The 12,797-nt window shown below is 47.0% G+C and overlaps 1 protein-coding gene across 1 annotated transcript; it reads right to left on the bottom strand.

Moving 5' to 3' along the window:
• Positions 1 to 1,737: 1,737 nt before the first annotated feature.
• On the bottom strand, positions 1,738 to 10,771 carry FAM78A (family with sequence similarity 78 member A). Its single transcript, XM_083374985.1, has 3 exons — positions 10,459 to 10,771; positions 8,392 to 9,166; positions 1,738 to 2,620 (listed from the first exon to the last, which is right to left on the bottom strand). Exons 2-3 carry the CDS (start codon positions 8,727 to 8,729, stop codon positions 2,092 to 2,094), a joined length of 867 nt encoding a protein of 288 aa, XP_083231111.1. The 5' UTR covers positions 8,730 to 9,166; positions 10,459 to 10,771; the 3' UTR covers positions 1,738 to 2,091.
• Between the last annotated feature and the right edge of the window lie 2,026 nt (positions 10,772 to 12,797).

Here is a 12,797-nt window from a genome sequence, read left to right as displayed (position 1 = left end):
AACCGGGCTTCCCCCCCCCTTGACTTTGCTTGTCAGAAGGTCGCAAAAGGGGATCGCCTGACCCTGCCACCATCATAAATAGGAGTCAGTTGACAAGCGTCTGAATTTTGATCACATTTTCACGGGGATGGTGCAACATTTGTTAAGCGTGAAAAACCTTTTTTCCCCCGCTGTTGTAACTTTGACCAATTGAACTGTTGTAAGTCAAGGACTACTTGCAATCAGGCCATGATTTCCTTGTGGTCTCCTTACCAAGAACCTAATATTTGGGATTAACCAAGGTCAACTGCCCCATGTCTGTCGGCCTTCTTATTTCCAGCTAGAGGCTGTGAACCACACCAGAGAGGCAGAAAAAGCGTTCTGTCTTTCCTTCTTTTTAAGGAGCAAATATTCTTGCTTTTAGAGCAAAGGGCAGCTCATGCCCAAGTCACCTCTCTTATCTAGCTAGAGATATTTACTTGCTCCCACAGTGGACCTTCTCAAAGTCCCAAGGCAACTGAACAAGAATCCAAGCTTAAACTGAAGTTTCTGCTTTATACTATTGTTTTGTATGCTAGCTTCTCTTCCTGTGCTCTTTTCCTTGGCAAAGGAAAATATTCTGTATATTTCTGTATTTGCAGGTTTGCATTGATCATTACCCTACTTTCTACCTGGGCACCGTGAGTGCTATAAACTATCTTTTAATCGTTCTGCGTCCTGGATCTTCGTTCTCCTAACCAACGTTATCGTGGAGAGGCTTTCAACTTTGCTTCCCTCCCCCTTTTTTTTCTTTCTTTCTTTCTTTCTTTCTTTCTTTCTTTCTTTCTTTCTTTCTTTCTTTCTTTCTTTCTTTCCTTTTTCCAATAAAAAATAGGGCTCTTTTGCTCTGTGCAAATCCAAAGAGAAGATCTTGGCTGTGCTTGACGTGAAGCTGTAAAATGGGAATTTCTAAACAGGAATCTTTTAATTAAAGAGGAAGAAGTCCTCCTTATAGAAAATGAAAGTGTCGATGTGGTTTTTAGGAAAAAAAAAATCGGAGAAAAAAATAATAAATAGGCAAAGATCACCCAAACTACTGGAATCAAACCAGCATTCGAATTGTCAGCATTCATAGGACACACTAAATCAACAATGAGATGAGGGAGTGTAGAAAGGACCTGGTTTTCTGCAACAGGCAGAAATTCCAAAGATGCAGTTTAGGATGAAATGAGCTCAACCAGTGTTGTTTCAGCCTGTTTTCAATTCCAGAACAGAAAGAGAAATTGGGGGCGGGGGGGGGCAGGCGTCTCCTCGGACAATTCCTATCACCCTTACAGTAAAGCTTCTGCCACACACATTAAAACAAAAAGAGAACGCAATCGCTCGCTGTTTTTCCCCCCTTTCTTCCCCCACCAGGCTCATGGAGACCTGAATGCAGATTAAGGCAAATATGTTTGGCAACGCAAAGCAAACGTCTACCTAAGGCCGCACAACTTGGCTTTTAGAAAAAAACCCAAAAATGGGACAGGCACCACTCTCAACCCATCATCCATGGAAATCCCCACTCCACCGTTTTAGCACCACTAACTCAGGTGCATCTATTCACCCTCCCTCCCTCCCTCCTTTTCTCTTTCTTTCTTTCCTCCCTCCCTCCCTTCCTTTCCCTCCTTCCTCCTCCCCTCCTTTTCTCTTTTTCCTTCCTTCCAACTGATGCCCCCCCAACCCCTCTTTTCTCCCCCTCCTCCAAATAAAACCCCCCTTTCTTTCTTTATAAGCGGTCAGAGTTAAGTCCACTAGACAGAACATCAGATCACCACCAAAGGGAGGAAAAAGCGAATTTTTAAAAAGCTGGAAGTAGAGCGGGCGTTGGGAATTAGACAGCCCGTGCCCCCCACCCACCCCCCCACACACACCAGGCTTGAAGGGAGTCCTTAAGTTGAGCTTGGCAAGCACAGTGAGATCCGTTCTGATGGGACAAGGCAGAATGGCTGCATTTTGTTTTTCTGATAAATGAGTTTAAAAGTGCACCTGTTTTTGCTGATTTTTTTTCTCTCTCTCTCTCTTAAATACGAAGTGTTTCTCTCTTCTTTTTTTTTTTCCTCTCCGTTCCTCTGTCCCACCCCGTTTGGCCCATTACCGATGCTTTGGGGGTATCACCACTAGGGGGCGCCCATTGTTGGGCCTCCACATGAGGACCTGGGCATCGTTGGCGTTGGGTTTCACAAGGGCACTGGGTGGTATTGGCTCGTTCTTGCTCAGGATCTGGGGCTGTTCCTGAGCAGAGGGTTCCCTCAGCCTGGCCCGGCGCCCGAGAGGTTTGCTGGGCTCCACGTCGATGGCCAGTTTCATCCTCCACTTGATAGTCTGCAGGATCACCATCTCGCTGGTGGTGATGTTGGTGGCCACCAGCCACGTGGTGAAGCTCTGGTCCCGGTGGATGCACGTCAGCTTGGGCACGTTGCTGTCACTCACGGGGACAGCCCAGGTGACGCTGGGGTAGAAGTTGTCATTCATGCTGATGGTGAACTTGGCTTCTTTCTTGGTAGGACCTACAATGGTGCACGTCTCCGTGGTGTTCCCGTACCAGGGATAGTTGACACCATCCGAGTCACTGATGGCTTGAATCTTGCCCTCAAGGAGATCCGGAAGTTCCCAGCTTGACCTGGGTGGAAACATGAGAAAGAAGGACCAGGTTAAAGAAGACCGACATGAAGAAGACAGAAAAAGACAACGTTCCTGGGAATGAAAAACAAGGTACAAATTTTCTATCCTTCTCCATCCTCAGCCAGCAGTGGAGAATTCTGGGAGTTGAAGTCTACCTGCCTTAGATGAGAAACACTGATCTTGACTAACACTCGTCGGCTAATGTCAGACGCTGTCCTAAATGTATAGTTTATGTAGCTTTGCCTTGAGTGGATGGAGCAAAACCAGCAATTGTGGTTTATTCAGCAAACTACAGTCAGACAAACCATAGCCTACAAAGACTGAGAGACTAATCTTCTCAGCCTCCCTTAATCTTCTTTGACAGCCATCCAAATGGGTGGCGGAAAGCCAAGCGATGCGTCTTGCAAAGCCGCCATTCTTTGTTCGTCATCACAACCTCAAAATAGCTTCCTAGATGACTAAACACCAGTCTTCCATTTATTTAAAAGGACAATGGTTTACAAAAGCTTTACCACATACATGCCCCTGGTTGCAAGTGACATTTGAGACTGGACTTAAAAAGTAATTTATTGGAAGCCCCCCCTCCCCCAGTCTGGACCCCCATAGTACATTTACATTTTCAACTCACAACACAATCGGGACCAGAAAGTTTGCAACTGCCCTCATAATTTGCTAATAAGGTTGGGGGGGGGGAACCCCAAAACCTCAAAAGAAGGCTTTGCAAATTCAGAAACTCCCCTATTTTTGCACCTCTTGAACCAAACTAAATTTGAAATTGAGGTTCTCTTCCTGTTTCACTTCCTGCCTGCGATCTGCGGAGATCTCTTTTTTATAGTAGACTCGTAGCAGGGCAGAGATGTTTCCTGCAAAGCACCAACCAGTCCACGGCTCACCGAGTTTCAATTCAGCATTTATCTATTTATTTATCTAACCTGCTTTGCAAAGCCAACCCCACCCCATGGTTTGAAAACCATGGTTTACTGCAGCTTCGCTGGCTTGTCAATCCAACCAATCAGCTGAGCTTTATTGAATAAGCATTGTTTAATCAAAGCATGAAATTATACATATAAAAAAACAGGTTAGAGATACATTGTAGAAAAATCTATCGATGCAGTCGCTAGGAATCCAAAAATGAATCTGATGGCATATAATCCATCAGCCGAACTGGGGTGTGATGCAGTAGGAACACTGGACCACTGTTTAATCGTTATTTTTTAGAAGAGTTAAATAAAGAAAAACAAATGTACACGCTATATATATATACACACACTATGTTTTTTAAAACACATAAGCTATACACACACAATAGACAACCCATGACTTGTTGAGTCATTATTTCAGACTTATTTCCTTATCTAAAGAGAGAAACAGAATAATTATGACTGGGCATTAAAAGGAAAATGGGCATGAGAGAGAGAGATGGATAAATGGGTGGGTGGATGGGTGGATAGAGATGGATACTGCTCATCTTTGTGTCTGTGTGTCTGTTTGTGTGTGTCAAAAGGAGAGGGTTTATTTCCAAGGCAGAAACTTTCGTGACCTACCGCAAGCAACCTGCTAAATAAATAAAAGAAATGCCCAATGAATAAGTAACTACTCTTTGCGTCTGAGGTGCAGCTCACGAAAGCTGATGCCTTTCGGTCCAACGTCTTAGTTCAGGGAAGGTGTGGTGATCAACCTAAGGCAGCCTTCCTCCTCCTCCTCCTCCTCCTCCTCCTCCTCGCAGGTCCCTAATGCGAATTCTCCCCTGCAAGAGGACTTCCTTGACCTGCACATCATGCTCAGTGGTTTGCCGCCTGGAAATCAAGCAAACATTAGCTGCCTCCGACCAGGAGCGTCCTGGTTTATTTTGCCCCGGGCTGCAGCAAAAACAGCTGGGTCCGCCCCACCATCTTTTATAAGCCCTGGCAGATCCTCCCAGCCATTTGCAAGTCAAACTTCCTGTGTGCCTGCATGCACATCTGTGGAAACAAAAAAAACAACCCTTGGCTGGTCCGCTATCTTCCAAACTCATCTGTTTCTGCAAATTTAGGAAGCCTCTTTGACGTTCACCAGGAAATGCGGCTCTTCCAGGATGAAGGCTCAGCTCCCAAGCCAGCCATGTTAGGGATTTGAATGACCCTTTGGAGACCTTTGACCGAGTGGCCCTCCTGGGTAACTGTTCTGGTATTTCCCCCAGGATGTGCAACTCCAAACAGGGATCCATAGGCAACACAGGGCCACTTCCATACTTCCCGACTGATGGGCAGCCGTAATTCCAAGGTTATTTCAATCCGATCTCCATCGTAAAGTTATATCCTGTCTTTTTTTCTTCCCTGGTTGACCCAGGCAGTCCTCGGCTTACGGCCACAACCGAGCCCAGCGTTTATCTTGCAAGACATTTGTTAAACGAGCTTTGCCCCAGTTCTTACGACCTTTCTCACCACAAGGGGATTGCTGCTGCCGTTAATTTAGCAAGGCGGTCATTAAGCGGGTCCGGCTCCCTCCATTGACTTGCTCGTCAGAAGGTCCGCCAAAGGGGATCGCGGGACACACACACACATACACACACACACACACACACACACACCCCGGGATGCTGCAACGGACATAAATATGAGTCGGTTGCCAAGTCTCTGAATTTTGATCAGGTGACCCTGGGGATGCGGCAACGGTCGTAACTGTGAAAATTGGTCACAAATCACTTTTTTCAGTGATGTTGTAACTTTGAACGGTCACTAAATGATAGGTATAGGACAGTCCTCGACTTATATCCATTTTTTCCTGTGATTATTGGCTGGCTGTCTCTTTGATAGGTTTCCATCTGTTGCTTCTTGTCCTGCCTGCAGGGGCTTTGGAGAATAGCTTGACGGCTTCTTCACTGTGGCAGCCCCTCAAATAAATATTGGAAGGCTGCTATCACGTCACCCCCGGTCCTTCTCTTCTTTATTATATGTTTTAGCCTCCGGTCCCCTCGCCATCTTTTTTGCTCTTCCCTGCACTCTCTTGTAGAGTTTCAACATCTTTTTTCTTCTAACAAGGCCAGAATGAAATAGAAGGGAAAAAAAAAAGCTCTAATCTTCTTCTGCAGATGGCTGTTTCTTTTTAACGCCTGCTGTTTTAAACTTCCTTTCTGCTCTTGCGCTGGTTTAGACCAGGCTACTCAGAGCAAGCTTCCTCTTTTACTTCCTCTGTTAACAGACAGGCAGGTGTCAGGGGTTCCGGCAGCCCTGCGCATTCCATAGGAGCTAACGATGGTTGAGCTTCAGACAATCTTGAGTCGAAAGCCTAGATAAAGGCTGGGAAAGTGCCCACCGGGGCTCTGAGGTCAATGATAAGGCATTTCCTACATCCCAGAGTGATTTAATACCCCGAGCTGGCTTTGAGCGCCATAAACTCCTAAGTTCAACCTCAACCAAGTCCAATTCTGTTTACCATATATACAAAAAAGATGCAGAGAAGAGCAACAAAATTGAAAAAAGGGTCTGGGGACTAAACCCTTTACGTATTGAATGAGAGAGGCAGTTGATTATGTCTAGTCTAACAAAGAGATGTGACATGATACCCGGGAGGATGACATGAGCAGGGGGTTGGACTAGAAGACCTCCAAGGTCCCTTCCAGCTCGTTGCCTTGGAAGAGTGAGGAAGATTCTCAGGGATGACTCACACCCTGGACGCTATCTCTTTACTCTCCTACCATGGTAGGAGATACAGGAATATAGCCAGCCGTACCAACAGGCTGAAAAATAGCTTTTATCCGTGGGCTGTTAGGCTTTTAAATGGGACATAATCTTATGCAGAATTGACTTGGGAGGCCGGTGTGTGTTGTCGTTGGCTCACATAGTGTGGTGGGATGGAGGGTTTGTTGTCACTGTGTGTTGGGGGGAGGGAGCACGGGGGGGGGAGAGGCTCAGCTAATCTCAATGTACACATGTTGTACTTTGACAATAAAGGTTTATTATTATATTATTATTATTATATCATTATTATTATTCTATTCTAGCCCTTTCAAGGACTTCCAGAGACCTTGCTGTCTTTCTATTGTTGTTGTTGTTGTTGTTGTTGTTGTTGCTCCTCTTCCAGTACTTGAGGAGCTCAACCTATTCTCAAAAGGGCAAGAAGTAACGGATGGAAACTTATCAAAGAGAGAAGCAACCTAGAAGTAAGGAGAATTCTATTCATTCCCCAATTAACCAGTGGAACGACTTGCCTCCAGAGGTTGTGGGTGCTCCATCACTGGAGGTTTTCATGAAGAAACTGGATAGCTATTTGTCCAGAATGGCACAGGGTCTGCTGCTTGAGCAGGGGGCGGGTTGGACGAGAAGACCTCCAAGGTCCCTAACAGCCTTACGATTCTCTACAGAGTTTATATTTATGACGGCCACAGTGTCCTGGGGTCACGTGATCCCCTTTTGCAACCTCCTGGGGGAATGGGGGAAATTCGCTTAACAACCACGTTACTAACTTAACAACCGGAGTGATTCACTTAGCAACTGTGGCAGGAAAAGCCGCAAAATGGTTGGGAAACGTTGGGCTGTATTGTGGCCGTAAGTCAATGAATTTCTGGGCTTAAAACCATCATCCTCAAACACGCCCCGTTCTTTCCCTGACAGTTAACGAGGACAAGAAAAATAACTTGAGGATGTGGCCGTAACCAGCCATCCAGGAGAATCCCCTCCCTCAGGATAGGGCTGTTTTATTTTATTTTTTCTACAAAGAATAAATGAAAAAAAAAGAGGTAAGTGACTCAATTTTTTTTAAAAAAATATAAAAAGCCAGATGAGAATAAAGAATGTAAGTTGTTAAAAGTGAGTGTGAATTTTTATGGACTCGGTCGAGTGACTGCATTTTGACAAACAATCAGCCTGGCTTGGGGACTTGAAAATATTACCAATTCGGCTCTTTTTAAATAAAACCTGATTATTATTTTTTAAGAAGATAATGATAAATTACGATAATGAACATTACGAAACGATAAAGATAATATTTTGTTAAATAAGAAGGCCCGAGGTTTAAAAGTCTAAGCAAAGGGGGCATCTACGGATCTGCAGCTTTGTATGAGTATAAAATCTTTTGGGGTATAAAATCTGCAAACTGTCCTCAAATCATTTTGTCCCATTCTCTGTTTGTCCTGCTATGAAATGGGAGGGATAATCTCGATCTCTGTCGCAAGAGTTGTGAGTTCTGATGGGCTTGCAGGGGTGATTGTCGTATTCTCAGTCACTGTTGGTCCTCCAGAGGTTTCGTGTGTTAAACCGAGAGGAAGTTAAGAGGACGAAATGCTGATGGGTGCAAAACTCTGTTCCCCCCCCTCTCTTTTCCACACACTAAGCCTACATATTCTGGGGTTGCACAATATGCCAACCCAGTGTTTCTCAAGAATTGGGCAACGTGAAGAGGGGTAGGGTTTAACTCTAGCATGCTTTAGGATGTGTGAACTTTAAGGGCCTGAATTCCTAGCATGCTAGTTAAGGGAGTTGGGAGTCCACCCATCTTAAAGCATGCTGGCTGGGGCATTCTGGGAGTTGAAGTCCACCCATCTTAAAACATGCTGACTGGGGCACTCTGGGAGTTGAAGTCCACCCATCTTAAAACATGCTGGCTGGGGGGCATTCTGGGAGTTGAAGTCCACCCATCTTAAAATTGCCCAGGTTGAGAAACACTGCACTACCCCTTAAATAAACCTCAAATTATATCCTGCAAAATGCATAGAGAAGCAGCCTGGCTTGCAACAACGCTAGTCCTCCCAGCCATGTCAACCGCCATGTGTCCCCAAAGATGGCCACTTACATGCCATGATCGCCATAGTAGTTATAAAACTCCATGTGACTGCAAGCCTGTATCCAGCCTACAATCCAAGTCTCCTTTTGGGGCACTGGAGGCAACAGGACTTGAGCCGAAGCGCGGAAATGTGGGGTGCGGTATCTCAACACCACGCTGGATGACTCGTCGATGTTGGTGGGGAGAGGGTCAATGGACGCCTTGACCTCCAGGACAGTGATGCTTTCCCGAAACCCTTTCCCCTTGCAGTTGATGCTCTGGATGCAGCCCATGGCCCAAAGTACCAGCACAATCGCCAGGAGGCACCAACAATCTTCTTCATCGGTCAGTTCAAAAGTGATATCCATAGGACAGAAGACACATTCTCAGTAGAAGACTTTAAGCAGTTTATGGCAGGCTGAAGAAATCGATTTTTTTTTGCCTACTAGGGCTAAAGTTCTCCGTGCCACTGAGTCAGAATGGGTTAAATCCACTGCTTTCGCTCCAAAGCAAGAAGATGCAAGTCCAATCATCCACTTTTGCTTGATTTTTTTTTGGGGGGGGGGAAAGACCGCTTTCAGCTGACTTGGATTCCCTGATCGGCAAGTTACAATCAAAAGTCAACTTATATTCGCTTTCTTTGGGGTTTTTCTTCTTCTTCTTCTTCTTCTGTTTTTAATCTTTTAAAACAAGATGAAGGCGAAGTCTATGCAAAGAATATATGCATCTCTTTCATCTGTAGGCTTCTCGGTGGGTGACCGTGTCAAGTTTTCACTTCCTGATGGAGATTCATTCATAACTTCCCCTTTGCGAAAGCAAGAGAAAAAAAAACGTTTTTTGTTTTCGAAAGAGCCAAAGGAATTTTTCAAACATTGAACAAAAGCCCAGTTTGATATATTTAACCCATAATCTCTTATTTATCCCCTTCTTTTTTAGCTATTTAAAAGAAATGTCCAGGTTTAAAAGAAAAGAAAAAGCACCATTCAAAAATAGCTTAGTAAATAGTCCCAGTTTTCTGGTCCTGCAGATTTATTTATTACAAAATTTATATGCTGCCCATCTCACCAAGCAGCTTACCACACGTAAAAGTAACAGAATAATAAAAGCTGAAAGCATTACATGGATAAAAAATAGCATTCAAGCGAATTAAATAAAAATTAAATAAAGTTTGTTCTGTTTTGTAACCGTAATGGAAAATCAGAGATGAGGTCCAAGTGCCTGAACCATGAAATAGATGGATAGATGGATAGATAGATGGATGGATGGATAGATAGATAGATAGATAGATAGATAGATAGATAGATAGATAGATAGATAGATAGATAGATGGATGGATGGATGGATGGATGGATGGATGGATGGATGGATGGATAGATAGATAGATAGATAGATAGATAGATAGATAGATAGATAGATAGGTAGATAGATAGATGATAGATTAGAGAGAGAGAAAAAGGATAAATGATGAGAGAGAGAGTGACAGAGAGAGATTTGGGCCACAATACAGGCTGCTAAAACTTACAGGAGTTTTAATGATCCAAAGTCCACTTTTGTCTTTCAGAATCTCTCAATACAATCTGCACTAGTTTTCAAGGTGGGTTACAATTTGTGGTTTTGCTTAACAGTCCAGCTTACAGTCACTGTTTTATAAATAAGCCACGTTACTGAGGCTAATCAAGACATTCCTCTTGACGCCTCCTAAGAGCTCTTAAGTTAATAGACACGTCTGTCCTTCCTTCCTTCCTTCCTTCCGTTTGTAGATTTCTTTAGTCACATCCGCCAAAGGGTATGAAGGACAAAAATAAGAGGATGGAAGCAAGATGTCCCTGTCAGAGCCATTAATTCAGAATTGAGCTAACCTCTCAGCCAGGATAGTATCTTGCCAGGGTCTGAAGCCATCACTTACCTTTGGGCAGGGATATTGTTAATAATCCTATTCACCATCCCCTCCTTTTACCTTTTGCAGAGATTCTAACATATCCAGCTTTCCACTAAGTCCTAATCACAGGGGACAATTCCACCCCCACCCCACCCCACCCCAAAAAAAGCACTGAAATCGCCCGTCTTTTTTTTTTCTTCCAATCAGCAGCTACACACCTAAATCTCCCACGCGTTGTCCTCCAAACGCGAAGTCGGGGGGATGCTCGGAAAGCCAGGCGGAAAAAGTTTGGTTTCAACTTTTCTCTCGTGGGTTTCTTTTTTCCTTTCCTTTTCTTTTGGCCCCTTCTCTTTCCCTCTCTGGCGGGTTCTTAATTTTTCTCTTCTCTTCTCTCTCTCTCTCTTTTTTCTCCCCCCGCCCCAAAACCGGGTCTGGGTCTCCTGCGCTGGCTGCCCACTGTCGGCTGCAGGGCGCCCTAGTCTGTGCCCACCGCCGCCCGCGGCTTGCGCATCAATCGCGCCTTTGGTGACCGCGCGGCGCACCTCACAATCGCCGCCCGCGGAGGCGCCCCCGCCTGGGAGAGGCGGTGGGGAGGCGGCCCCGGCAGCCCCGCGGGGCTTCCTCTTTGGCGCCCCCTCCCCGCCGGCGCTTCCTCCTCGCCCTCCGTCTCTGGGCGCGTCTCCGCGTCCTTCCCACCCAAGCTGGGAAGCTGCAGCCGCCGCGCTCTTCCTCGCCTCCTCTTCCTCGCCGGCTCCAGCCTCGGCTTCGCCTGCCTTCTGCTGCCGCTGCTGCCGCCGCCTTGCAGCGTCTGGCCGGCCCCGGCGGCGGCGGCGGCGGGGGAGCCAGGCGCAAGGAAGCGAGGCGCTGGCGAGGACCCGCGCGCCGGTGCGTCTTCTGCTCCCGCTCGCCTTGCCACCGCCTCTGCCGGCGGCGGAGAGGGTCCTTGGAGGCGCGGGGCGGGCAGTTCCCTGGCTCGGCTGGCTCGTCCCTCCGCTGCCCTTCATCCAGCCGCGAAGAGCCTCCTCCTCCTCCTCCTCCTCCTCTTCCGAGGATCTCCGGACAGTCTCGCTCTGGCAAGCTTTGCGCACCGCCCTCCGCTGGGTTTCAAGGCTGTTGGAGAGGAGGAAGACGCCCGGGCAGGCAGGTCCTCTGCAGGGTGGCCGGCGCCTTTTGGCCACCCCCCTCGGGGGAGAGGAAGCAGTGGCCCCTTCCTTCCCCAAGGAGCAGCCCGCGCGTCTGGCTCCGGCTGGCTCGGATCCGCGGCCACCGTCCGCGCAAAGGCGGCGGCGGCGGCGCCCCGTCTTCCCAGCCGCGCGCTAGGCAGGTGCGCGCCGCAGTCCTGACGCCCGGTTGGCCTGGCCCTCGCCTGCCGCTGCTTCGGGAACAGGGAAGCGGGCCAGCGCCTTGGACTCCGGCTCCTTTGCGCCCTGCTTGCGCGCCTCTCTGCCCTCCTCCTCCCCTAGGCGGAGAGCGGGGCAAGGGGCGAGTGGCAGAGGAAGGCAAGGAGTCCGGGGGCCCCGGCTGCATGGGCTGCACCGGAGACCAAACTTTTGCAAACCAAAAAAATAAAATAAAAAAATCTATCTATCTGTCAATCTATCCATCCACCCATCAAGACTACTTGGGCGCCTCCACTGAGCAGGTTGTTTTATGCTTCTCCGCAAGTCGATATGTGCAGTCCATCCTGAACGCCAACCCGGCGCCCCCCTCTGGGCTGTGTGGAATCTCGAACAGATGGACGACCCCCCTCTTCCTCCCTTTCTCTCCCTCCCTCTCTCCCTCTCTCTCCAAACTGCAGCACTTTTGAAAGCACCAGGCAGTGTCTTCCAAGTTTAAGGAACGATGGGTATTGTAGTTTTAATTCCGCCTTCGGATTCCCCCCCCACCGCCCTTGTTAGAATAAACCTTCCTCTTTTTTTGCCTCCGAGTTGTGACTGCGGATATGTGCAATCCGAGGTGCCTCTCCAGTGGTGCTGGTGTGGGATTAAGCGAGGGCTGGGTCTCTGCATGACCTTGGCCCAATTCCACCTCTTGATGTACTGTTGGCAGAAAGCAAGGCAAGCTAAAAGGAATTTTTTTTCAGGATTCAGAGTGACCTGCAATGGTAGCTTACGGTCTTCTGGATCCTGGCGATAAGCTGGTGTGGAGCACAGAAGCCAGGCTGGAATGTGGTGTTTGAGATAAGACCCCTTCAGGAGAGTTGATCCCCGGGCGGCAGCTCTGAGCCGGCCTCTGTCAAGGGCACTTGCAAAACCCAAATGCAGGAGGTGCGTAGATCTTACCCCAGTTGGGCTCAGGCCCGGTAGATTTGCTCTCCAGTCAGAATAACAGAGCTGGAAGGGACCTTCGAGGTCTTCTAGTCCAGCCCCCTGCTCAGGCAGGAAACCCTAGTCTAATCCCATGTAAAGATTATTGTATTATTGTATTGTTTTATTTTATCTGTATTTTATTATTTTATTTTATTTTATTATTTTATTTTATTATTTTATTTTATTATTATTATTTTATTATTATTATTTATTTTTTTATTTTATTTTTATTTTATTTTATTTTATTA

This window comes from Vipera ursinii, assembly GCF_947247035.1.
Source record: "Vipera ursinii genome assembly, chromosome: 16".
Classification (NCBI taxonomy): Eukaryota; Metazoa; Chordata; class Lepidosauria; order Squamata; family Viperidae; genus Vipera; species Vipera ursinii.
Note: the sequence above shows the minus strand (reverse complement) of the source record. Positions and strands in the feature narration are given on the sequence as shown.